The sequence below is a fragment of the Cheilinus undulatus genome, linkage group 9, assembly GCF_018320785.1.
Source record: "Cheilinus undulatus linkage group 9, ASM1832078v1, whole genome shotgun sequence".
Classification (NCBI taxonomy): domain Eukaryota; kingdom Metazoa; phylum Chordata; class Actinopteri; order Labriformes; family Labridae; genus Cheilinus; species Cheilinus undulatus.
Genome location: NC_054873.1, coordinates 37,303,337 through 37,331,025, shown reverse-complemented (window position 1 = coordinate 37,331,025; position 27,689 = coordinate 37,303,337). Strand labels below are relative to the sequence as shown.

Below are 27,689 nucleotides of genomic sequence, written 5' to 3'. Positions count from 1 at the left end.
TCACTGCAGGCGTGACCAGTACTGGGACATGTCCGCTTCACTTCCTGGAACCTGGACTGGAACTGAGACACCAGGAGAAATCAGACCTGGGGAGGAAAGAACAAAGTGTTAGTCAAAGTCTGAGTTTCTGTTTGCTGGCATTTGCAGGTCATTGGACGGTTTCAAGAGCGGATGTCCGGCAGATAAAATATTACCGGTCAAAATGTCAGACAGAAAACATGCCAATAACCAGATAAGTAAAAAGTGAATTCTTGCATATTATGTTTTCTGTAACCTAGAAGATGTTGCGAGAATCCTTTAACATAAACTCAAAGTAGCCTAATCTTACTACATCCACTGTCCTGCGGTGCTGAGGTTGTTCATCTCCTCAGACAAAGACTACATGGCTAATTAAGTTGCGTATGTATGCAAGATGATGTGAAGGACGTCAAACCAAGCCTATCTCTGAGGGAGCTCAGCGCTGCTGGAAAATATGCAGGGGAAGTTTGACCAGAACTTTCTTGGAAAGCAGAATTTCTCAACACAGAGTCACATCTTGCAGAACGGCATTGACGGCTTGGAGCTGATAGCGAAGGCTCCATCTCTCTTCTTCGTAGCTGGTTGTTAATGCTCGGGGTGTCTTGGCTAATTAGCATAAGAAATCTTGGATAAGCCATCAATGAGAAGAGGAGTGGACCGGACTATCTGCTGTGAAGCTTTTGTCTTTTCGGGACTAGTCCAAATAAACCAGGATGGTTGGATTTCCAGCTTTAGCAGAGGTTACAGTTATATCATCATGAGGACTGATATTGGACAACTGACGGTAAGAATAAATTTTAATTTGAAATGCACAGTTTTAACGTAGTGTCCAGTTAACAGAGCACTAGGGAGTTAAGTTTGGATGCTTTGTTGTTGTCAGTGGAGGATGATATTTGGCTGTTGTAAGCTGCTAAGTTATGGTTGCGGCCAATGTGCTAACAGGCTTACAGTGCTGATGTGAAGCTAACTGTTGTTGTTTATGAGTTTAACGTGGGCGTATATTGTGTAACTGACTGCGTGTGTAAGGAAAAGCTTGCAGCTTTCATTTTGATACTTTAAACCACTTACACCAAGAAAAATCAGAGAAAATCTTTGTGCAGTCATTTCCAGGGTCTAATCATGTTTATGTGTGTCTACCAGTCCGTAATAACATAGTAATAATTACTCAGGTTTACTGTTAGCTTGGTTTCTACTGTCTTGGTTTTGGGTCAGGTTCTGAAATAAAAATGTGTCATCAGTTCCGTTTAGCACAGACTTGCATGTATCGATGTATCACAGAATTTCAGATTTATGTGTTTTCCTGCTGTTAATGCAGTAAAATAATGTTAGAGCAAATGTCCGGTAGTTGTTCTAAATGACCAGAATTCTTGAGGACTGCCGGTCATTTTAACCGGGGACAAAAAACTTTAGCGGAAACTCTGGTCAAAGTGCAGTTTAAACACAAGCATGGGACAATTTGTGATGATGAGAATCTTAGCTCCCTGATTTATCTCTGCTAAACTGATTAATCTCTTTATAATTTCTATGCTATGATCCTGTGATACTGCATGCCTCACTTTTTAAGTCTAAAGTAATGGGATGTATTCACTGACTAGTCTAGGATTAATAAGACAGCAGTTTTCAGGTGCCCTGAGCAGCTCTGATCTCACGTATTGAGGGAGATAAAATGCACATGCAACTTACGACCGAGACAGTGGTAGACCAAGTGTAGATCTTTATGGCCTGGCATGAAAGACATGACCAATCAGTAACTTCAGACGTGTAGAACAGCATCTTTGTTGAAATTTACAGACTCTACCACTGAACCACAGCTTCCCCACGGCACTTTAAGGCTTGGCTAGTGTAGAGGTGTGAGTGGGGTGGATACACTCTATGGACAAAAGTATTTGACCACCTGACCATTACTCCAACAGGGACTGTAACGACACTGTATTCAAATACATGTACTGTGACATGGAGTTGATCCCCATTTTGTAGCTATAACAGTCTCCGCTCTTCTTGGAAGACTTTCCACAAGACTCTGGTGCATTTTGGAGGGAATTTGTGCCCATTCATGCTGTAGAGCATTTATGAGGTGCTGGACACTGATGCTGGACGAGAAGGCCTGGCTCACAATCTCCATTCCAGGTCATCCCAAAGGAGCTCGATGGGGTTGAAGTCAGTGCTCTGTACAGGCCGTCAAGTTCTTCCACATTATCTAAGAATGTCTTTGTAGTCCTTGCTTTGTGCACAGTCATGTTGAAATAGAAAAGGGTCTTTCCTAAACTGTTGACACAAAGTTGGAAGCATAGCATTGTCCAGAATGTCTAAGATGCCTTTCCCTGGAGATGAGGGGCCTAGCCAAAACCCTGAAAAACAGCCCCATATCATTATCCCTCTTCCACCAAATTTCCCAAGCTTGAAAAAAATCTCTCAAAGCATTCTTGAGTTATTGTATTTGTAAGAATGGCCTGGAGAGAAGCACATACATCATGAAAACATAGCTTAATGTCTCTGGCTTCAGCTATCACTGCATAGCCATGAATCCAGTCAGTACAGGCAAAGAAGACTGGAGGGTGTGTAAAGTACCAAACTGTCTCCATGAAGTTACCTCTTACCTGTTGACGATGTTGCAGAAGAGGCCATTGGCTGGCTGTTGAGGTGTGGCTGCATGTGTGGAGGAGTATATGTCTCGTAACTTCTTCCATTTACTGTGGGGCTGGTGGGCAGCATGCAGGAGTACGAGGTCTGACTGGATGCCTGGAAACAGAGATTAACAATAAGTATGAAAACTGCAGAAATGATCCAGTGGTAGTCATGAAAGACACCTCGAATCTTAGTGAGATTCATTCTGACGTCTAATGCTAATCTTACTTGCATAGGCAGGCTGGCAGCCATACTGAAGCTGGGCATGGCTGGAAGGCTGTAGCTGTTGGAAAGAACTGGGTCTGACCGTCCTAACATGGACCCTGATGAGAAGGACACTAAAGACACAGAGATGGAGAAGAGATCTTAACATTTTCTTAGAAAATGTGATTTTTAATGGCATACTCTAACGACACCTGCATATGCAGGGGAAATATTTGGTTCAAGACATTCTCTTTGCAAATAAAGCTTCAAGATAAAACTTTTGGGACAGTCTGGTTTGAAATGAAGCTAGTAACATATAGTTATTCAAAGGTTAGAAAATTTATAGCTTGTAGCTCCAGTGGCAGCATGTATTTCAGAGATTTGTACAAGGAAAAGTGAGTAAAAGGCTCTATGTATGGTTTCCTTCAGGGTATGGCTGCATACCTGCATAATGTTTCTGAAACAACCAACATTAGATTAAAATCAAGGTACAAAGTTGGATGCTGAAGAAGCCAATCTTGCCTCATTTTACCCCATATTTTTAAATCCAAGTTTCTTTGATTGTTTTACGTACAGGATCTCCATCTAGGTCTGATTTGAAATATTTGGTAAAAAAATCATTACCATGCAACTTTTTCTACTCTTACAAAATTTAAAGTACATTATTTAAAAGTTGATTCTTGCCATTCATCCTGTGTATTTCTCTTCAAAATCACATAAAATCCTACATGCTTGAGAGCCTGAACAGTTGCAGAATACAGCTACCTCTCTGCCCCTTTAAGACCTTGAAGTTGAAACCAACTAACATATCCTGCACACTCGTTCACTGTCGTTTCTCTTAATTTAATGGAAAATTCAAATAGGAGGCATTGTTCATACTTTTGGTTCCCTGCTATGACAATGTAAAACTGCTTTAATGAAATGGCTTGATGTATAGCAATAATTATATGGTGTACAAATAATAAAAAAATACATAAAACAAGTCTTAATGCTCATAAAAGTGTGAGTCCATTACTACCGTGTATTCCCTGTCTTACCTGGTGTGGTAGGTTGGGGTAGAGGCTGGTAAACACTGGAGTTAAAGCTGCTGCTGATGGGAATATGGTTGGAGGAATTGGAGACCTGACGACGCTGATTTCTCAGCTTCTCCTCTCTCCTCCACTTGGCTCGTCTGTTGGAAAACCAAACCTGCACACGCAGGGCATTTATCAGTCCATCTTAAAAGCATCACTGACATCGGTTCTTCCCAACAGGCTGGGGAAATAGTTCCTCAAATGTGTTGGTGTTAATGACATAATCTTTAAATCTATGTAAAGTTCTTAAACATACAGTAGTTCTGAATCTTTTTACATTGTAATACACTCTTGTGCTAATGATGATACCTAGCACAGATTGCAAAAATCTAAAAGGAAAATTTCTCCAAAAGGCTCTCCACAAACTCAGTGGACTGAGGGAACTGTTTGATTTGCCAGTGATTTGCTAGACTGACTGACTGACTTTTACACCAAACACATTTATAGGTCATACCTGTATTCTTGCCTCTGGGAGGTCTATTTTGTTGGCCAGGCGCTCTCGTGCGAACACATCTGGGTAGTGAGTCCTTTCAAATTCTGAAACAAGAACCCACTGTCATTACACGATACGATTAGATGTTAAGATGAGTTGTGGGCCATTGTTTACTGAAATTTCTAATACCCACTGTAGCTTTTGTTTTTGCACTTAGGCTTTTCCTTTGCTACTTGTCTAGGCTTTCAGTTGTGAAGAATCCCTGTATAAAATGATAATAACATGCTACAAGTACAGAAAATCTTAAATACACTCATTTGCAAATCCAGCTAGTGGTCAGCAAATATGTTGCAGTAACATCCAACCTAAGTCATTATAAAATACCTTATAGAGTGTGATAGTTATTATGATAAAGCATGCTAGGGGCTGTATGGCGGCACAGGGGGTTAGTGCTGTTGCCTCACAACACGAATCACTTGTTCGCTTCCTGGTCAGGGCCTTTCTGTGCAGAGTTTGCATGTTCTCCCTGTGCACATGTGGGTTCTCTCTGGGTACTCCAGCTTCCTCCATGCTCACAGCTTCCACATGCTCATTAGGTTAACTGATCACTCTAAATTGACCGTAGGTGTGAATGGGAGTGTACCTGGTTGTCTGTCTCTCTATGTCAGCCCTGCGATTGACTGGTGACCAGTCCAGAGTGTACCCCGCCTCTCACCCAATGACAGCTGGGACATACCGCGACCCCCAATGGGATAAGCGGTGTAGAAAATGGATGAAATATTTATGAATAATTAGCGCCTCATGCACACTTTAACACATTGTAAGTATGTTAATAATTTTTAAAGCACTACAATGAGTGATGAGTACTGTTATAAAGCATAACAAATAATCACAAATGCTTTGAACTATTTTTACACAGCGTTATAGCTGCGTTATAATGCGATAAAGGTATGTTTATAATGTTTTATAGAGGTAAGCTTCATAGAAAGTGGTACCATCTCATCTAGGATTGATCTGTCTCATAAATAAACTTAAATTAATGCTGTATTATGATTTGATTGCATATCAGACAAGATTACTCAAATAATGCTTACAGGACATCTATGAACATCACTTTTTTGGGGCACATGGATTTTCAAGGAAGCTTGTTGACAAAGTCTACTTGTCATAAGAGTGAGGTGAAAAGATTGTACTTCAATCATGTCTTAAATCCCACCCTCATACTGCCTATTCCTTACATAGTGATCTGTCTGGGGACTGTTTTGTGTACTCATTGGCACAATAAATAGATGATTTTGGACACCACTCCCACAGCGGGTAATGACATCATCACCATTGCGCACATAAAATCTGTACTAACAATGACTCATAGAACTCCATGACAACAGCAAAGGATAAAAAAATGACTGTAGAGTTTCACCTAAAACCAATACTTTATGTATTTTCACAAAAATTAAAATGATAAATCAATAAAAATTTCTTAAATTGTTTTCAAATAAATGATTAATATTTACATGCCATATCTCATTAATTTTTGCGTGCAGATGATAGTGTCATGCCTGTCATTAGGGTAAATTCATTACTTTGTTGTAAATTTTTACCACTTTATTGTTTATTATACCAGAAACCCCCAAAATTGCCAGTTCCAGCAGTGAGCTGTATCTTCATCAGACAATATCAGACATTAAACTCAAAGTCACTGCTAACCCATTCTGTCATGCATTTAAAACTGTAACATTAATTATAAACCTTTAAGTGTTACTGGATGACTTAACTGACACATAACGTGATTTTCTCCATTACGCAGCTTAAACCTGATTAAAACAGAGTTCTGTTCTTTAATGATGATACAGAACCTAAAAGCAGTGACGCAGAGACAACACAGCTCACATGTCTCTATAACCTGCACAGATTTGTGTGGATTTGATCATTGCTGTAAACACTGATGGTAGTTACCTTTCTCCAGTGCTTCTATCTGCTCCTGAGTGAAAGACGTTCTGTTTCTCTGAAGTTTCCTCTTTAGCTGAAGCCTCATCTGAGTCTCCTCTGAGTCTTCACCATTAGAGCTCACTGAGATGGTGTTCTCTCCTCCGTCCACCTGTGGACACTCTGCAGCAAAGAAGGTAGAGAGTAAAGGGGTATTAGAGATCAGTAAGGTTTAGCAACTAGATCAAATGAATAGATTCACTTAATATATTATTTTACCAGAGTCAACAACAGTTACAGTGTGTAAAGAGGTATGTCTGATCAGACTGACTTTGACTTTTAGTTCTTTAAGAGTGTAGACACTGTGTTAATTTTGGTATCTACCTGTAAATCTAGTCTAAGTTGCAGTCTTTAAACCAATCTGTAAACTAAAAACCATTTGAGTCTAGTTTTAGTCAATAAAAAGTCCTTTACATTTGAGTCTTTACTTTTAGTCATGGCATTTACTTTCTTTATGATAATTCAATCAGCCAAAACTGAAAATTAATATGATTATAAATCCGTCTTCCTCCCACCACCAAAAACATGGTCGCTTGGTTAATTGGTGATTCTAAATTGGCCGTAAGTGAATGTGCAAGTGCTTGCTGTCTGTCTCTATTTCAGCCCTGTGATTGACTGGGGACCAGTCCAGGGTGCACCCTGCCTCTTGCCCAATGACAACTGGGGCTCCAGCCCCCGCAATCCAACGGGATAAGTGGTATAGAAAATGGATGGATGGATAAAATAAAATAAGTCTGAGTAATTTGATAATTGTGACATTGTAAAATTTACAAATTAAATATTATGATATGCATTTATGCTCAATAAGACATTTTCTCTACAGGTTTATTAGTAATTATAGCTACATCAATGTGCCTGTGTACATGTTACTTTACTAAAATCCCCCTTTGATCAGACAATACAATATGTCATACTCAGATCCACGGAAGTAAACCATGCGTGTAAGTGAGAGATGAGTGAAGGCGGAGGGCACTTCATAGTGGAGATCTGTGAGCAGAAGGGAGCTTGACTCCAGCTCCCCGTGGAACTCATGTTATTTGCGGCGCTAGCCTAATTATTCATTATCCCCAGCAGACAGAGACTGCAAAACAGAATGAAGCCATTGCTCAGTGTCACAATCAGTCAGGCAGAAAGAGACACAAATGAGTGGAGACACCCCCTCTGCCTCCTCCATACAGATGCACATACACACTCACAGAGGCACATGCTTGCTGCAGACTGATGAGGAGGCAGCAGCCGTGGTAGTATAGCATGACTTTGTTTCACTGTTGTAATCCCAGGGTGCAGGAGGAGGAGCAGCAGCATATGAGTCTGCTCCATAGCAAATGGGGCCCTCAGCCTCACAGAGTGAAGGAGGTAAAGCCGATCGTGCTTGCTCTAAATAGAGTGTCCTCTGTTGTGTATGATGGGGAGTGAGGGTAACTTTTACAAGTGGGTTATTAACTCTGGCCTTTATATGATGCAATGATCAAATAGAAGGAAATAAACCTTTGTCTTGGTCAACACATTTATATTCCTGGTTAATGACATTTTTTATGTGTTAGAATTCAGAATAAAAAATGACTTATGTTAAAGCTCTTCTTGCTTCATCTGTGCCTGGAACAAAATTCAAGGAAAGCTCAGAAAATGCTAGGCTGTGAAAACGCCTGGGTGCAAGTGATGCCCCCTCCTCTTGCCCCCGCTGGTCTGCTTTATTAGTGCTCTGCTCAGTGACAAGTGCCCAGTACTCTGGCACAGTTGTGTTCACATCTTCACTACTACAACCTACATGAATCATACCTGAAACTACCTCTGCAAGGAGACTTTGGCATGGTGCCCTAGTACAGGGTTTCTTAAGCTTTTCAGCCTGTGGTCCCCAAAATAATACCCTCAGAGACCGGGGACCCTTTTCCTTGAAGGTGGTTAAAGCATATGATATTGCATGAAGTGTTGCATACAAATTTGGGGAGTTTTTGTACATGCTACTTACATTTAAGCACAAATCTCACATAATAACTTAGGTTTATTTTAAACTGAAGTCATTTTAAGAATATTACTACAATAATGAACACAATGTACCACTTGAAATTAATTAAAAGTTCTCTTTGTTTTTTTGGAAAGTATCCCTTGACCCCCCTTCAGTGTCTCACGACCCCCCTAGGTGTCCTAGCTTCCACATTTGGAATCACTGCCATGGTAAATGCTTATGTTCACACTATCCAAACACACCAGACTTTGCACTTTGGGGTCAGGGGTACTTAAATCTTATAACTTTTTACACATTCATCAATAACGTCCACATTTTCTGTAATGACCTCAATAAAAGACGTCCTCTTCTCATCTTGAGACCCTGACTACAGACTGACCAAGTTTACATTTTGACTTTTATAATTTTTAATCATGATAATGTTATTTCGGCTAGTATAGGGCCCATTAATTACAAGTTGAACTGAAATCACGAAAAATCAGATGAGCGATAGCTACTTAGGGGGATGTAATGGACCTTAAAAGGTGGTGTTGGCATAAATGGCACATGGAAATTGAAATCTTGGCTGGAAGCTGTTTAACCCTACTGTTCGCTTTACCAGAATTAAGGAAGAATTAGAAACCATTCCCAGAAGCCCATGTTGTCTAACAGACAGTAATTGACGATGTTAACAGATGGGCTCCAAGATCACAGTTTTTATAACCTCACAATCACTTGATCGTCCAAAGGAAAACACACAAAAGCCTTGAACTGCAATTGTTCCTGGCCAAGACAGGCAGCAGCACAATTAAAAAAAAAGACACAGACATGTCAAACAGAGCAATTACAACCCCAGAAAAAAAAACAAACCCTGAGTCACAGATCAGAAAGTCATCAGTCAAAACTATAACCTGATGCATCTTTCTCTGATGCCCTCAACAATCTGCCTTTTAAAAGATTTAAAGAGACCAGATCCTCAAGACATAACGTCTCCTGTAGCAGGTTCCAGGCTCTAGGAGCAGCACACCTAAAACTCCTTCAAGACAGACTTTAGACACAGATAGTAAAAGTAAGTCTTGTGGCTAAGTCACAGAATGAAGACTCTAGCTTTCAGCACTTTTAATCTAAATGAAATCACACAAGTATGATAGAAGCAGGTTTATTATAGCCTTATAAATAAGGATATACCACTGATTAAGCTTAAGTGTGATCAACACAAGCCAACCAACTCAGTCATACAGAATACAATGATGATTTAAGGACTTATGATTCATTATAAACCTCAGTGAACCTTGGTAAAAAGTTTCCAAAGATTTAAGGCATTTAGAAGATGCATGAGGTAGAAACAAGTCTTTTTTTGCATCCAAAAAACCCCAAAACAAAAACGTATTTCTGAAATAAAAAAACAGTCACAGCTCAAACTTATTTACAAATTGCTCAATTTGAAGCTTAAAAGTCAAAGAATAATCGATCAAGAACCAAAGGTATTCATAAGAAGACACAGACTCGACCACACCTCCCTGAGCTGGAGTGACATAATGCAGGTTAGCTCCATCGCTGTGTCCCACTGAAGTAGCAGCAGGACGCAGCAATGGGAGCACACTGGGGTTAAGTTTCTTGCCGAAGAACAAATCGACATGCAACTGTATAGGAGCTAGGGCTCAAACCCACTACCTACTGAGCCACAGAGGCATACTACAAAACACCCATTTAAATGGGGTTACAAAAGTAGAGGCAAATGAATTTAAACCAACTGTGGTTAAAGTAAATAACAAATTACCCTACATGAGATTGCACAAATACTTTATAATCTTCAGGATATTTGACTAAAACCATAGCTTTATGAGTGTTAATGAAGCAGCATTAACAAAACAGTAATAGTAATGCTGGTCACACTTGTGATTGTAAGAGTAGTTAATTCCTTATAGCAGTGAAGTAGCAGAGGTTTGAGTAAGTATCTTACCATTGGCAGTGATTGTAGTCCCAGTATACCACCCCGAGCGTCCTCCCCAGGTGCTTTGTCCATTGAGCATCTTGAGTTTGTCAAACATCCCCTCAGCTCCCACTGTGCCCATCTGCTGCTTGTCACTGGCCAGGTTTCTGAGGACCCGATTGATGGAAGAAACCTGGTGATAAACACAACGTCATGATTAATTTTCTGGAAATGTGAACCTTTTGTAGAAGGTCTCTAAAAAAGCAGGTATTGTCTAAACCCCATCAAAATATTAATGACCCACAGTCAACCTCCAGCCAGCTTCACTATGTCTATTTCAAGAAACACTTCATTTCAGATTTAATGAGATCTGTTATTTCCATGTCACTGATTCCTATGTAAAACATTATCCAGTAACACAAACTAACAAACCAATTGAAGCAGGGTAGACCTGCATCTTTTGTGTTTTTGATGTAAAATGACTGGTTAGTCAGGGGAGTTGGTGACTTTGAAGGAAGAATAGATGACTGTTTCTGCTTTAAAAGTGGTCTTGCTTTTGAAAATTTGATGGATTTTTTCAGAAATCCTTTCTGTGAAGGTTTTAGAAATTAAAGGATCGAAGCCTGTCAATATCAGAGCAAGCAAATTTAGTGTTGGCCTGACCCATGAATGGGATGGCTGGTAGAAATAGATTAACAGGGCTAAGCACTCCTCTCTTAAAGATCTGAAATTCCTTAAATAACCTACTTGAGATTTGTTTGACTGATACATGTCATGGCACCCCCCAGTCTGCTGATTATTTGGGCTAAATCCATGTAGTGCAGAGCCACTGACCTTTGACCAAATGACACAGCTGTAGTAGTAGACTAGAGATGATCAGAAATACAGCTTAACCATAAAATATTCATTTTAAGTAAAATCAACCTTTTATCAGGTTAAAATGACTACAGCTACGATTGCTAACTCTGTTAGCCCGTTCACATTGATTCCCATTATATATTAGCATCAAGCTTACAAAGCAATATGTCAGTTGAGGTTCATTTGTGAGAAATTGTGACCCCATGAAGGATATTGCATTGTCTTCCACTGCCTACAGCAGGGGTGTCCAAACTATGGCCCGGGGGCCAAATGTGGCCCAGGGTCCTTTGTGATCGGCCCGCAGCAAATTCTAAATATTAAATGAAATATGACGCACATTTGAACATGAAGTTTGGGCTTGACTGTATTATACTTGTTGGTTTCTCACAAGGCAGTGCTGCCATGTTAATTCTGTAAACAAACATTTCGACAAGAAGAATTTATTGATTTGAGTTTTCTGTGATTAAACAAAGACAGCACTGTTAATGGAAAACATATTGGCAACCAAAATAATAACAATATTTTGATTGAATGCCCTGATGGATTACAAAGTCTAATAGCAGTAGACTGGTGATTTTTAGGGGCAAAACCAGTTGCAGCCAGGGCCAACCAGGGCAACCTGAAATCTGACTGGCCTCCCTAAAATGTTAAAATAATTGGCTATTTGCCTTGTCAGCCATTAACAAGCCATTTAAGCATACCCAATCACTAAGCATATCTTAACCGTCATGAGATTGTTTTTTACTAATTGTACTATCCTCAACGTGAGGCAAATAAAAGTGGCCCCACCATCCTTATATATTTTCGTATGCAGCCCTGAGTGGAAAAAGTTTGGACACCCCTGGCCTACAGAGTTAATTTTGCTGCCATTGCTCATTTTACAGTTGCTGGATAAAATGATCTATCCGAGCAGTTCTTGAACTTTGGAACAACTTGATCAGTTTAGCCCAGCCTGACTATAAAAAACTCTTAAAATAAAGTGGCAAAAAAGGAGAGAAAGTGATATTTTATTCTGAAATATCTCCAGATGTATTTTCCCTGGACTTTCTTGACTGCTGAGTGTATCCAGATGTTTGGTGAAACTGTTATTTTCCATTTTTTGCATTTTAGCACTGCAGTGTGTTGTCACATCTGCAAAGACAAGCCAACAAGAGGCGGTTGTGATTATTCTATTCTAAACCGCTGTCAGGCTTGGTCTAGCTAATGAGCTAAAGGCCTTACACTTGGTATGTTGTCGTTGGTGCACACTCCTTCAGCCAGCAGTCGGTCTCTGATCTCCCAGGCAAAAATAGATGGGCACTCTCTCTTGTACTGAGCAATCTTTCCCACCACCTCTGGAGTGGCCACCCTGGGTTTACTGCCCCCTATGGCTCGAGGACGGATGGATCCGGTCTCGTAGTATCTGCCCAGGATCTTGCTCACACAACCGTTAGACACCTAAGATACAAAACAAGATTTAGTTTTACACATTATCAGGGCTGGGGTAAACATAACACAGACTGCTCAAACAAACAAGTTGAATTATTCCTAAAGCAAATGCCTTGCACAGATTGACATCAGATCTACCAGGTTTACATCAGACTAAAGTACCTTGTTGTCTTTACCTGTAGTATTCTGGATATATCACAGGGTCGAGCTCCACTGTGTGCCAGCTCCACTATCTTCTGTCTGGTAGAATCAGGTAAAGGTCTCCCGTTCACGAACACACCTCCAAGCTGGTTAACTCCACTGTGACCTACACACAAACATATACACAGGAGACACAAAAAAGATATGATGTTTGTTTGATGATAAATAAAAATCTCTCTGTTTGAAGCAGATTAACGGAGCAGAAGTGAAAAAAGTCCAAATCCAAAAGCATTAAAAAGCCAAAGTGATCAGGCACATGCAAAGGAAGAGGAGGTAAGCCAGCAGGGAACAACAGCTTAAAAGAAATTTAGATTTAAAGTGAAGCTCTGTATCCTGTCAATACCTGTTTTTTATCTACTGCACATGACGGTATTTTTACTCATCTCTTTTTAAACAGTTTCCTCTGGCTAAATGTAAAGCCCGTTTAAGAAAAAGTGTCTAAACCATTTTAGCTCAGGTAAATGCTCAAAATGAAATTATTAACAAGGTCCCTATAGATTGACTTTTATTTGGATCTTCATTCTATTAAATAAATAGTTTTCTTTGTTGGTCCAACACAGTGAACACTAGTGAATGAAAGTCCAGTGTTTGCTTCACTCATTGATCACCTCTGACTGGGCGTTTAGACTCTGACTCTCTTCTTAATGCCACCGACCCTTCTGAAAATGATTATTTTGCAGGCATGAAGTCTAATTTGAGCTAAAATGCTTCATATTAAAATTCATACTTTGATGATACAAGCGAAATTCTTACCTTTGTTACCAAATCTGTGTTTTCTAAATTCATATATTCAAGCAGCTCACAGGCTGCCTCAAAGGGTTTTAATTTTTGTTGAAGATGCTGAAAACATCATAACAAAGATTTTTTTTTCTGATTATCACAACAGTACTACATTTGATCTTATTTTTGTAATTTTCTCCCTCTTTTTGATCAGTATGGGAAAATTACAACCAGGGCCGCCTTTGGCCAAAGTGAGGCCCTAAGCAGACTCTGGTATGAGGCCCCCCTATACTGACGCAAGCCTTGTGTTCCCTGTGTGATTCTTTGATTATTCTTAAGTTTGGTTTCTTGTGTTTCCTCTTTTAGTTTGTACTTATTGTGTTTTGTCAAACTTTACTTTCTTGTATTTTCTGCCACTATAAATATGCCATCAGCCTCACCTGTGTCTGATCACCCCTGTGTTTGTTCAGCCTCTATGGTCCTGCCTTTCTGTGTCAGTTTGTTTTCTCCTCATGGATATTCCCTGTAACTTTTTGTGGCCTTTTCTCATGTTTGGACTTTTGTTGGATTTGTTTTTTGCCATTTTTTCTTTTGGGTCGTCTTCTTGTTTTACGTTTGCTTTTTTGTGACACTTTTTGGCAACAAGTTCTAACTTCCACACTTGGTCCAAACCTTGACTTAAACCAGGTAAAATCAAACATTAGTGTCAGTATCTTTATGAATTTGAATATGCATAATACTCTTTTTTTCCAGGTAAAAACAATCAGAATATACTTGAGCTAAGATAAATTTAATGTCATGAATTTGAAATGTTTTCTTCTGTTACAAGCTTTCTGTCATCTTCACCTTTGAAATCTGGCAACAAAGATAAATCTCCTCAAGTTTATAATTTCAGCCATGCTCCAGCTGGTAGGTGGAGGTTGTTTTATGAAGCTTTTACTGCTCTGTCTGCTGATCAACATGCAGCAGGTCGGACATGTTTCTGTAAGCGGCAGCAGCCGACTGCAGTCTGTGCTGTGACACTGTGCAGGTTAAGTAGGGATTTACTGAATCAATTGTCTATTGTCACTTAATGGCTCAGTGGGGGAAAGCATATTGCAGATTTATAAGCCTCTCAACGGGGCATTAATAAATCATACAGCCAGCCAGCACACACATTCAGTTATGATCAAAAGGAGGACCACCACATCATAAAAGCAGAAGAATCTTTATGAGCAATGTATTATTATTTTCAGTATGACACATGAGACAATACAGGGCTGTTTGACTTCAGTAAGATGAACTGTTACATAAACAGTGGTTCAGTCATGTACTCTGTGGTTCTAAATAGACTCTTTGATGCTCTGTGTTCAGTCCAACAGTTTGGGGGCACAAATTAGGTATCAAATGTATTTTATTAGGTTTAAAGATGCATGTTTGCATACTTAAATCAGACATCAGCATTAACTTTTGGTTTCTTCATGAAGCAGATTTCTGTGAAAGAGAAAGAGTATTGCAGCTGCAGGCCTTGTAATTTTTTTTACCCCATCATGCAATGCAGTAACCTGACACATTAGATGGATTTGTTTCACACATCCATCTAGAAAACATCCCATAGACTGTATCTGGGAAAAGGCAGAGCCTTTGAAAAAAAAAACTTGGAGGGTGATTGGATGAATGTTCTGTCTGTCACATCTTTACGGACCAATAAGAGCAACAAAACACATGACATTGTCCTATTTAGTATAGAGAAATGCACCTTTTGTGCCCATATAGGGACAGGAAACTACAGGACTGTGTGCAAACACAAAGGATAAGAGTGAGAGGAGAGGTAGTAAGATAACAGCAGTGCCCAAATTTAAAAGAAACAAAAACATGAAAACTAGCAGCACCTGCTTGGGGCTGTCTCCCCACCTCTGGGTAAGTGAAAAAAGTAAAATATAGTAAAATATTTCACCTGCTGCTGAGGTCTCCCACTAATTCTACACCTTACATGGAAGATGGTCCTAAATGTCTGTGTGCTGAGTGGGTCTGGCTGCCTCTAGTGTAAGTTTGTACATAGAAAAAAATGGAGGTGGTCATTTGGATGAGTGTGGGATGGAGCTGGTGTGTTTTTGGCTTGACAGCTGGGATTGGCTCCAGCCCCCTGTGACCACAAATGGTTAAAGTGGTTTGTATAAATGGATGGGTAATTTTGGCAAGAAATTACACGAACACACTAAAATTTGGTTTTTTGCTGTGCTCCATGTTTTCCTCAACTAATCCATCCAATAATGCATACTATCCAGTGATAATGGGATAATTTTAATTTTCTTTTTAAGATCTTAACTTGTATAAATCTGATTATCTGGGAAAATGCAATGCATGTCTGCTTCTTCGGTATTAGGCATTAAAACAACAGTTAAAGGTAAGGTAGGTTAAAAGGTCATCTCTCTCTGCTTGGCTTTATAGAATAAAGACTTTTAAAACTTTTTACTGAATGAAATGATTTGTTACTCACTTAAAGAAGAGTAGATCCTGACTGTGGACCTGCTTATTCATTCATTATGATCCTCATAACAGACTCTGACCCACCATCCCCCTCCCCTCTTACATGGAACTACTCCAGTGGAAAAGCAGATGGGTAACCTGGATGCACAGGGGTCTTTATTCCACTACAGCTCACACTTTGGTGCTTTTGAACTTCTCTTCTGGTTAATTAAATTACAGTCAGCCTTGCAGATACTGTTGACTTTAGGTGTGCTGGTGGGTTACTTTACCCTCTTACTCTCCCTCATGCTGCCTCACATCATGTTTACGTGGTGTTTAGGGGTTGATGCTTGTGCCGTAGAAATGTTAATCACAGTGTCATGTCCCACAGGAGAACACCCAGGCTTCCCTCCGCTGACACTCAATTAATAGACAGACATATGGAGTCAATTTGGCTGTGGTCCCTCTGTGACACACACACACGCAGGCGGCACATACACAGAAGCTGGAGAGCTCCAGGGAGGAGCAGCTAAGCAGCTTTTAACAATGATCCTGAATTAACTTTAACCATGTACTCCATGTTCTCCAAATTAAAGAGGAGATGTTCATCCATAATAAATACTTGATGCTGGGTCAATGTGAAGAAAGTGATCAACACAGTGGACTGGTGATTCAGGGCATTTTAAACCCAGGATGAACTTCCACATATTCTGGTGTTTAAATGACAAATAGGGAAAAAAAAGAAGAATAAGAAAAAAAAAAACAAAACAAAAAAAAAAAAAAACCAAAAAACAAAACAAAACTGATTGATAGACGTCACAAAGCTATTGTGATGGTTACAATCCTTTGGATCAAGTGAAGCATGTTCAACTGAAGAGCTTTTTTACTCACAGGTCAAGATTTTGATTTCTGTTATTGCTTGTGTCCAATCAGGGGCCTGCACTAAGATGGAAGGTCAACATACCGAGGTATCATTCAGTGATCTGGCTTTACCTCATGTGATAGCATTCACATCTCATAGAAACTGTAACAGAGTCAATTTCATTGCACTCAACATCAACAACTTTGGGCCTGGTTCTGGTCCTGGGCCTGGTTCAGTGCTCAAGCACAATGAGTTTGCATTCACACTGACTTAAACAAACCAGATTTTAGTGTACCTGGATCTGGGACCAGACCCCTAGTGTGAAAGCACCCTATAAAATTTCAAATTATGATGACGATATTAAAAAAGGTTATTGTGTATTAAAATTAATTCAGCTACAGTTATGAAGCCAGGAAAAACTTTCCAAAAGAAAAAAAAATCACCAGGTGTGAAGGAGCAAATGTAAACTTATCAAATCTGTTTCCCATCTTTATAGTTTCATCATCATGACAGTTTGAGACATATAGTCGTAGCTGCAGCCTCAACAGTATCAAGCAGAGCTGCATGGAGACAATTAAAAGTTAATATAATATAAACCAAACTGATTAGGGGTTAATATAGATAAATCAGGACACTTTAATGTCTGCCACAGCTTTGATCATGATTTATAATCCATAACACACTCATGTGAAACTTTTCTGTAGAGCTTAAGAGCCCTGCTATGTGACACAGAAGAAAAAAAAGAGAATTATTTCACACATTTTCCTGCAATCTGTGCAGGAAAAAGAAAAAGGAACTTGTAATGGACTGAAAATAAAGGAGCAGTAAAAAGATAAATGTTTGATAACACAAGGTGCAGATGACTTTACACTCGTCCACTGAGGAGTGAAACATTAAAGACCCTGTAAAGTGAAATCCATTATTTGTGTCTTAACACACTAGATATGTTGGAATATGTTTGCTGTAAACATGTGAAAACACTGAGATCTACATGGGGCTGAATTTTGGATTGAGACCGTTATAAAGTTTTTCACCTCTTTCCTGGCTGGGTTCAATTTCGGCGGGGCAAATGTGTGAGCTCATGATGCCACAAGCCCACAGTGGGGAATGACCCCGCCCCTCTAACACTACAATATAAAGTCACAGGGCAGTTCATCTCAGTACAGTCTGTTGTTAGTTGAAGTCACTACCTTTATTAAAAGTTAAAAGTTATTAAATGCTTGTTTTTCTTTTCATTGTGGGGTAAATTTGCCAAATCTATAAGCCACAGTGGTCTATGGATCATTTAAGTATCATAACAGAGATTTGAGCCAGAAAACAGACTTCATCTCTTCTCCTAAAGTCAACAAAAGGTCAGAAGAAGGCAAATGGCATTTGTGCTTCCCTCAATTCAGACTGTAGCATTTTTTTATTTGAAAGGATCGTTTTTCTCCTGAGTGGGCGTGGCTTTAGCTCATTCATCAGACACACCCACACCATCCTGGAGCAGATTTTACTGCCTCATTTTCATGATTTTGAAGCTTAATTTTATAAACTGAGAGATGTTTTATTTGGCTGAAATTTAACCTGGGGGTTCATAACACAGTGACCTGTCATACAACAAACCTAAATACAGATCTATTTTCACCTTACAGGGTCTTTAAGGAGCTTTGGGGGACATATTTTACATCAAGTGCCACTAAAAAATCAACGCACTCATAGTGTATATTAATTGTATTGCTATTATTGCATTAATGCTGAAAGTGCTGATATTAATAGATCACCTTTTGCGGCATAAGTGTCAGAATTTTCTTGAAAAATTCACAAGGTGTTCCTGAGAAAAACGGTATTTCTTCAGAAGTGTTGGTGAAAGAGGCCTGTAGCTCTTTGATTTAGAGACATCCAGTTTGAATCTTATACTGTTGTTGAAGAGGCTTCTTTTGAGGAAATAACTTTACTTTGATTACAGGATGAATTGTCATTGCATCTTTATGTTTTCAGCAAAGGAGAAACAACTGGATTAAGCAATGGATGAGGATGCTCAAATACTTGGTAATAATAAAAAAAAGTTTGGATAATACTAGGGCTTAGTATCAGCTGGAGCATAAGCTTTATAAGAGTGTGATGACACTCACATACCTTCACTCTCACACAGACACATCTGGAGCTGCTCAACAGTGCAGCAGACTGATTGAACCCACTTTCATTTCAATCAATTCCTAATGTAACCTGTGCTTCATTCACTAATGATCTTGGCAAAATGAATATTGGTTCACCTTTAGCTATTCACCGACAACCTCCAGCTGCTCCATTTTCACTGTTTGGAATTAGAATTGATTGGAGTGCAGGCGTGTGATGGTATATTTAACCTGATGATACAGAACAACAAAAACCTGCAGTATCATTCACTTATATTCAGGGTGAGATGGACGTGAGGGGGAGAAGCAGTGGATTGTGGGATTGATTCTGATCAGAAAAGAGGAGAAAAAGCAGAAAAATGAAAGTAAAGACAAATATAGAGAAGAAATGCACACACCTTCACTGCAGAGAGCGTGGACCTCTTGTCCCGCAGAGAGAAAGGAGAAAGCAGGAGGAGTTCAATGTCAGTCCTGCTCACTGACCACATACAGCTCTACAGTTATACCGTACATAGCACAGCTTTTTATTTAAAGTGAGGTACTTTGGTATTTTTTACCTGGGCACTAAAGTTACTCTTTTTAAACTCAAATAATGATTAGTACATCAAGCTCAGTTAAGCTCCAGTAACTGTCTAAGGATGGCTTCACATCAGATGATTTTCATATCTTACCCAGATTTTAAAAGCAGGGGGGATGATAGACAGAGGGACAATGAAACCTTTTTTTACCAGTCATCCTCTGAACACATGAACTAGACAATACTCCACACTGTGAGACCTCACACCTGTTGTTAGTCTTTAAGATTTTACTGAGGTAATTCCACAGACACAAGACCTCACAAAAACTCACATGATTATAAGTGATCAGAGAAAAATATTGATAGAGGATGATCAGTCATGTGACTGTATGGAATGTGTTCAGTTTTGAGGTGAGAAATGAGAAAAACAATATGAGTGAAATCCTGCCTGAAAGGGTGCTAAGGTGGTCTTCATGGTTCCCTGCCATGGTTGTGAACTCTGAAAGTGTGTAACATCTGGTTGGTAACACTTTCAAGATTAAGAAGGCTTTGACTCAATCAGGAGCAGTAAAAACATGTATTGACACCAATTACTTGAGAATAATTTGGACAAATAATGATCTGCTACAACCCTGAAATCAGGCCACGTCTCCTTGACTGTTGGTGACAATATCAGGCCTAAATTCAGGCCAAATATCGCCTGATACATGACATCTGCACTGAAGGATCCCATTGGAGATAGACCTTCTGTCAAACAGTGAGGTGTTTTTTGATCATAAACAGCAGCTTGATCTTTGTCTTAAAGCCAGTGATGTTCTTTAAAAAAAACCCTTTGTTAGACCACATGGAGTCCAAATGAAGATTATAAACACTGGAACTTATCATCTTTGTTCACAGGATGTTTTCTCACCGTCTGTCCCAAGGGTCAGAACAGAACTTGGAAAGACCTTTAAATTTAAGAGGGTGCTGATGATTTGACAGACAAAGGCAGACATCTGTTTGTGGATGTTCTGTTTGATCTAAAATCATTGTAGCTCTGTTCTGATAAATATTTGCTCATTAATAAATGTCATGTTTTTGAGAGGGTTATCATGTTCTGTATGCATGCTTATTAATTGTAACTTTGGTAACTGGGCTGTTGCCTGTCTTGGCCAGGACACTCAAAAATCCTAGTAGGAATATAACATTATCTTTCTGTACAAAAAAAAAAAAAAAAAAAGAATGGTTTTAAATTGATTAGCCAAAACAAAATTTTCAAATCAATATTTTTCTTTTTCCACAATCAAAGCTATCTGTTTCTGTCTTCTCTTCACTGTCAGTAAATGAAGACATGTCCGAGGCAAGGGAAGATTCTGCAGAGATAAAGACAGCTTGGAAACAGCAAAGAGTCATATTCATACATTGATGCAGAGTTTCAGCTGGCTGTTTAGGACTCATAAGTAGGTCATAGAGCTTTTTAAAGTTGGGAATGTGTGCTTAGAAAAGAAATGTGACAAAAAAAGTGAAAATTTCAGTTGTTTTCTGAACTTTTTGGCTAATGTATAACTTTTGCTTATGTTAAAAATCCTGGTTTTCCCATTGTAATGAGACACTGCTTTCTGACCTCCAGAAAACAACCAGAATTTATACATTATCCTGAAAAAATTGAGTAAAATCAAGTCAATATACGCATGGGATTTTGTAATGATTTACTATTCAAGACCATTTAGAACAAAAGTTATGGGAAACATGGATAACATTCAGGCTGTAAATTTTGGGAGCTTATCCAAAATTATTAGTGACATTTTTAATAAAGAAAAAAAAAGTAAATACAAGACTTTACAACAAACTCTGGAGATACAAGTACAACCAATCACATTCTCCTCTGTCACTCAGACCTCAATGATCACACATAATGAGAGAAATGATAGAACTGTAACTCACTGTTTTGCATCATAGAGGCCACACCGGTCTCCCAGCTTGTTTGGCCTCTGAAATCTGCAATAAAAGAGAAAAAAACTCTAACTTGCTCATAATTTCCATTCATGCATCAACAAAACATCAAAAAACACATTTTCTTTCAACATATTTATACCCTTACATAATAAAAGAGAAAGCAAAGAAGAAAGAAAATAGAAAAAAATATGTCATTGGATGAAGAAACACCTCCAGAGAGTCTCGACTGAATGGCTGAATGCCAAGCTGCCCTGAGATGGCTTCATATGCTAATGTATGCTAATGCCCATAAAGTTATGAGTGCAGACTAGAGCCTCTTTAGACGACTACAGCTCTGATCGTCAGATCCAAAGCACATGCAATACTGATCAGAGTCCTTCCTTTATCTCTGTGCAAACCCGGGTTTGAGCTCAGCTTTTAAACAGATGTTTATGTTCTTTATTCTTCAGGCCTTCAGTCCTACATGTGAGAAACACCAGCAAACTCATTTACAAAAAACACACTGACTAGTAGGCAGGTTCAGTTGGAACCAGAAAGTTTCTCTGTATGGTTTTTTGCTTTTTAGGTATCTGAGTCTTTTAAACAAAAACATATCAGGGAGCAGAATGAGCCTGTTTTTGAGGTGTAAATGCTGTCAGCACTGTCACCAGCCTCATGACTGTTTTTAGGCCAATAGCATTCAAGCTCAATTTCATACTGTATAGTGTGGAATAATAGCCATGGCTTAACACATGTTGATGAACTTTAATTCCCCTCTGATCAGTCACATTGTTAGATTTAGAGGAGAGCTGCCACATATATAAATATATTAGAATAAGTATAACAATAAAGGTGGACACTGGCTGGCTCTATTTTCTGTCATGTAATAGAGGAGAGTCTTATCTACTAGATCTTTAAAAATGAAGTGAGATCCAAATATGGTGTGTTCAGACGCAGCAGCGACAGACTTCAGCAGGGCCCACACAGAAACCTACACCTCACAGAAGTGTCTTTCAATGCTTTAATAGCAGCTACAGTAATGTTTTCTCATATATTTGTAAGGCCCCAGAAATAACAGAGGAACTGAATAATAACCTCTTTTGACACATTTTCTTATGACTGTAAAAAGAGGGGATAATCCAGATCACTTAGTGAGGTCTAATCAAATCCTGGTTCACCCTGTGGCTCAGTGCTTGGAATATCAAGTTTTTGATCGTACTCAATTCTAAATACGTTAGACTTTTTTTAAACTACTAACATTATGAAAAAAAACATTGTGGAAAATGAATAAACATAATTACAAAATATTACCTTCTCAAAACATTACACATCACTGAGACCCATGAAAAGCTGTTATTTAACCTGCATGAAGGGAAAAAGTGTGACTTCATGTGGAAACAGGACCTCAGCAAGGAAATCTGCCAAACATCCTATTTTTACACAAAAAAAGGAACAAAAAATCAAAAACAAAATGCAGCGTTTGAAAAGCTAATGTTAAAGCCCTAAAACCAAAAAAACTGATTACAGGTTGTTAGAAAAGTAATGATACAGTAATCAATGAGCCATCGAAAAAATGATGATTTGAATGAGGGGCGATTTTAAGATCAGATCTTGAGGGCTGCTCTGCTCCTTATTTAAAGGAATCCTCTTCTTTAACCACTGATTTTATGAAAAACAAGAAACATTTTCCAGTTAGCATGAGCCTGATCTCCATGATTAAACCAGTAAAGCAGCAAAAATGTGAATGCAGATCATTCACACTGTACACTGTGTACTAGTTTTTATACAGTGAATTACACAAATCATTTTCCCAACACTGAAACATCTCACCATAAAAACCTACATTACCCATGTTTACCTGCCTCCCTCAGATCTGCAGCTTTTCTTCCCTGATGACATCGCATCACAGCCACCTCTGATTGGTCTAAAATGGTTAAATAACACACATTGCGATGTAATGCCTTAATTTCCACCAAAAAGTGAAGGAAACCTTCAAAAGATATAAAAGCAAAGGTGATTTTAGACCCTTCTGATGTGTTCTGAAGCACAACATTTTCTCAGCACCACTAAAATAATAGTCACAGGGGCACAAAGGCCTTTTTGAATCTTGTGTAGAAATAGTTAGTAAGCAGGTAAAACAGATGTGGAAGGACAATAGGAGTTGAGGGAGAGTTTCTACCCATTAAAATGTGAAGATACAGAATATTGTACATTAAACCTGAACACCAAATAAGCCTGTCCTCCTTCAGGTCTTCTTCCCTCTGGCTCTCTACATTACATCAGTTATGACTTCTTGTAATGCAGCATCCTTGAATATTAACCCTAAGGTGCAAACATGGGCTGAAATGACCTGATCAGGTTGTCTTCTAACAATGTCTTTGCAATTATAAGTTACTTTGTGATGTTAAGAAGTAAAAAATTCAAGCATGAAATCTTCTGCTTTTCAACTAGAATTCAAGATTGAATAACAAAAATGAGTGTATATAAAAAGTGAACATATTGATGCTAATTTTGGTCATTTTTGAACCACTTATGGAAGTGTTGGGTCCAACCTCACTCTTTAATAAGAGAAAAATCCAGAGGTTCATGATGCATAAGTGGGGCTGTTATTAGTGAGATAATATTCAGCTGTTTACTCAACAGATCTGTCTGAGTGGTGGTAAAAGACTTGTATAGTTGAGAAAAAAGGGGTGGGTGAGCACTACATGGGGTCAAAGCATTCAACACTGTGTAGTCAGGATCAGGTGCTCTTCAGGAAATGGACAAAAAGTTGTTTGCAAAAAGAAGAAGCAATGACTTGCCTGTAAACATCAATAGAAGTCCATAGTATAAATGGCGGTCAGATGGGATATCTACGCGTTTCGACTCCAACGAGTCTTCATCAGGACAAGATATCCCAGGTTAAATAAAGGATTTTTATTACATCAGTGTGCCTCGGATCCTCAGTTCTAACTGCCATTTATACTGTGGACTTTTATTGATGTTTACAGGCAAGTCACTGCTTCTTCTTTTTGCAAACAACTTGTATAGTTTGTAATAGACAAGGTTAAAACATGATGAGCAAGTTTTAGTGGCATTAGATATGGATCAACAATAACAGTTTCCTTTTATGCTGAATGGCTACAAAATCTACAGTATCATTAGAAATTGGTACATTTGTTGCATAAAATAGCATATTCTGTTTTTTTCTTTCCTTTCCAAATATTTTTACAGGCCCCAACTTTTTTTTAACTGAGCTCCCCTGAAGGTCTCATCCTAAACTGGTCCCTGCATAGAGGCCGAGAATCTTCATGCAGAAAGCCCATGACGTTCATTCAGCTACATCACAATTTTTCAAATCAAAGCCTGTGCTCTAAAAAGCCCGGGAATAAAGGCTTCAAAGCAGCTCCTTCTCTGAAGCTCTTGTCATTAACAACCTGCATAATGAACGAGAAGCAGCTCCACATAGAGAACCCACACAGACACTGGCCGTCAGTGGGCACCTTGTCCGGGCTACAGCTCGGCTCTTTCTCCGTGTGAAAGGAGACAAAGAGCCGGAGGAGCGGAGCCGCAGCTCGGCTCGGTAAATACCCAGCAGGCTTTGTGTGTCCGCGGGATTCTGATGTCGTTGCCTCGTTAGCTGCGGCTCGTTAAAAAACCCCGCGACACAAAACCGCAGCGGGGAGCCCAATTTGAGCAGCACAAGTGACATAAAGGAGTTCTGTTGAACACTCTGATGACAATATAAAAGTTTCATTCAGCCACATTCAGCCAGCAGGACAGACACCGAGATACTGCTGCTGCTGCTGCACCACGGCCACTCTAAATAATAATAATAATAATAATAATAACAATAATAATAATAACAATAATAATAATAATAATAATAATTCGTTTCTACCAGAGCATTTTGAAGGTTTCTGAATTCAGACTTTACGGAAATATTTTCTGGGGAAAATCAACCTGTCCGCATGCGTAATACGCGAACACAACTTTATTTGAAATTGTCTTTTTTTTAATGACGTCAAACTTTATTGAAAATGTTGAAGCAGTAGACCTTTATGGTAAAGATATCTGTTCAGTAAATTATAAACGCATTTTAAATTTTGGTGCAGTTCAGATGTTAAGATGCAGTTTTTCCTGCACTGACTCAGATTTCATCTGACACGAGCTCAAACGTCCAAACGTGGAGGGAGAAAAAACTTTTTTTTTATCAGCGTGAGGATGAAAGTAGAAACTGGCCCTCTGTGGACCTCTTCATGTGGCTCACACTCTCTTGTGGCAACTTTGACTTAAAATTTCGGTTTTAAACAGACGAGTTAATAGACAAAAAAAAAAAAAAAAACTAATTTTTGTTGTTATTTTTTCTCCAAAAATTTGTTAAGGATGCTCTCCTGGTAGCAGACAGTCAGTGTGAGTTTGGTCGGTTATATAATTTTTTAAAGGAATGTATTGAAGTACAAATGTAACACGGAGACACAAATCCAGAATTATTCTGCACCAGTTTAAATAATTCATATAAATAAATAAATCAATCGATGAAACCCCATGATTTTAAATGATAATAAAGTCATTATTTTAATGCAGTGAACGCTGCATGTGGCTCAGGTGCGCGTGGCAAATCCCACTCAAGCGTTTGTGCACGTGCGGTGTATCTCTTCATTCTAACATGTCATCTTTGTGATGCTGTTGTGTGTACACACACACACACACACACACAAACTCGCGTGCACAGAATGAAAAAGCCTCACATTCACTTGTTGTGTGAATTGATTTTGACCTGATTAATCATGCAGTTAATTGGCTTAAATTTCATTAAGACCTCAATTAACAGCTGCCTTAATTAGAGTCTCAATTAACGGCCTGATCGTCTTGTTTGGTGTTGATTTAGGATTTTAAATTCCTGCTATCCAAACAGCATCAGTGACAGAGAGCATCCTGTTTAGATGGGAAAAGTTGCGGCTTTAACACCGCGCAGGCCTCTGTGGGCCTTAGACAAGTCAGACAAAGGCCTCCTAAACTCTGACTTTATATAAAGCCTACAAAAATTCAATCTCATTTAAGTTTTTTTTGTTAAAAACAACCTTTATTTTTTATTATTAGAATAAAACAAACACAAAAGTGATCTTTTTAACAGAAATCTGTCTGATCTGACACTTTCCAGGCTTCAAATTGTGTGAATAAAACACATAAAGAGGGCACGTTCACTCTTTACTGATCAGAATAAATACTTTAACATTTTATGTTCAAATTACTGGAACATTCTTCAGTAGACTTAAATACAGCCTGGGATGTTTAGGTTTAATAAAAGCAGAGATGGGTTGTTTAAAAAAAATAATTAAAAAAATCTTATTTATATAATCAATCAACATTTTTATTCCTACAGATTGTCTTAAGTATTGCCAGGATTTAACGAATCACAACACTGAGCGCGCGCTGAAGTAACACTGAGAGGAAAATTCCAAATGAACATGATAAAGTTGAATAACTGCAGGGATATTTTTTAGAGTAAACTTCTCTACCTCCTCGGTGTACCGTGGTCATCTTTCCCCCTGCCCGGCCGTCATAATCCAGCAGAGAAGCCGCTCTGAGTGAAATGATGAATGATATTAATCCACATCCATCACTGGAGATGGAGCGGGCGGGATCACCTCGCGCGCACTCAGCACGAGCGTCAAAATCCCGAGGAGAGCTGATTTGGGGTTGTTCTTCTCGCTGCTCGATTGTAACCAATAATGGATATTTGCCCTGAAATTTGTCTTGAAGGCAAAATAACCCCGAATAGAAGTGAAGAGATGGAGCAGAGGGAGATATTCACCTAAAACAAGTTCAAATATTTCAGCAGAAGTCTGAAGATGTCTGAGACCTCCTGAACATTACATCAAATATTAACACTGAATGTATTTAAGGCATTTCAGAACTTTAATTTTGTTTATTTAAAAAAAAAAGAAAAAAAAACTTTTGATGACAAAAACTTTATTTTATTTTTGTCAGAAAGTGGTGATTTTAGAAGACTGAAACTAGATAAATACAGGACGATTAACTACAAATATTTGAAATAAATATTCATTTTAATTTCCTGTCTATGTAGAAGTGCAGATGCTCGAACATTTCTAATAAGGATAGAAAGATGATCAGAAAACTTTCTTTCTGCCTACTTCAACTTTTCAGACTTTTCTTTCTTTCTTTCTTTCTTTCTTTCTTTCTTTCTTTCTTTCCATATTGTCCAGTGTGTAAAACAAACTGTAACGTTTTAACTCTGATAGAGAGAAAGAAGAGGGATGAACAGAGGGAGGGAGGGTGCAACAGAGTGAGAGAGAGAGGGAGAGAGGGAGAGAGGGAGGACAGAGCAAGCTTACCTTTCTGTGGCATGCTGTAGAGAAGTAAAGTTTTGGTTCGTTTAGTTTTCCAACAGCTCCTTTCTTCTA

At 38.8% G+C, this 27,689-nt stretch overlaps 1 protein-coding gene across 1 annotated transcript; it reads right to left on the bottom strand.

Annotated features, from left to right (window-relative positions):
• pax6a (paired box 6a) lies at positions 1 to 27,633 on the bottom strand. Its single transcript, XM_041795841.1, has 11 exons — positions 27,621 to 27,633; positions 21,292 to 21,345; positions 12,680 to 12,810; positions 12,297 to 12,512; positions 10,248 to 10,410; positions 6,310 to 6,462; positions 4,375 to 4,457; positions 3,885 to 4,035; positions 2,872 to 2,981; positions 2,616 to 2,757; positions 1 to 86 (listed from the first exon to the last, which is right to left on the bottom strand). The coding sequence occupies exons 1-11, from the start codon at positions 27,631 to 27,633 to the stop codon at positions 1 to 3; spliced, it is 1,302 nt and encodes a 433-aa protein (XP_041651775.1).
• Positions 27,634 to 27,689: the final 56 nt, after the last annotated feature.

Excerpts from the sequence above, each read along its gene's own strand:
- pax6a (XM_041795841.1), bottom strand. Across the intron at positions 6,463-10,247 it reads GACTACAATCACTGCCAATG|AGTGTCCACAGGTGGACGGA; the intron begins GTAAGATACTTA and ends TCTTTGCTGCAG. Across the intron at positions 2,758-2,871 it reads CTGCCAGCCTGCCTATGCAA|GCATCCAGTCAGACCTCGTA; the intron begins GTAAGATTAGCA and ends CTCTGTTTCCAG.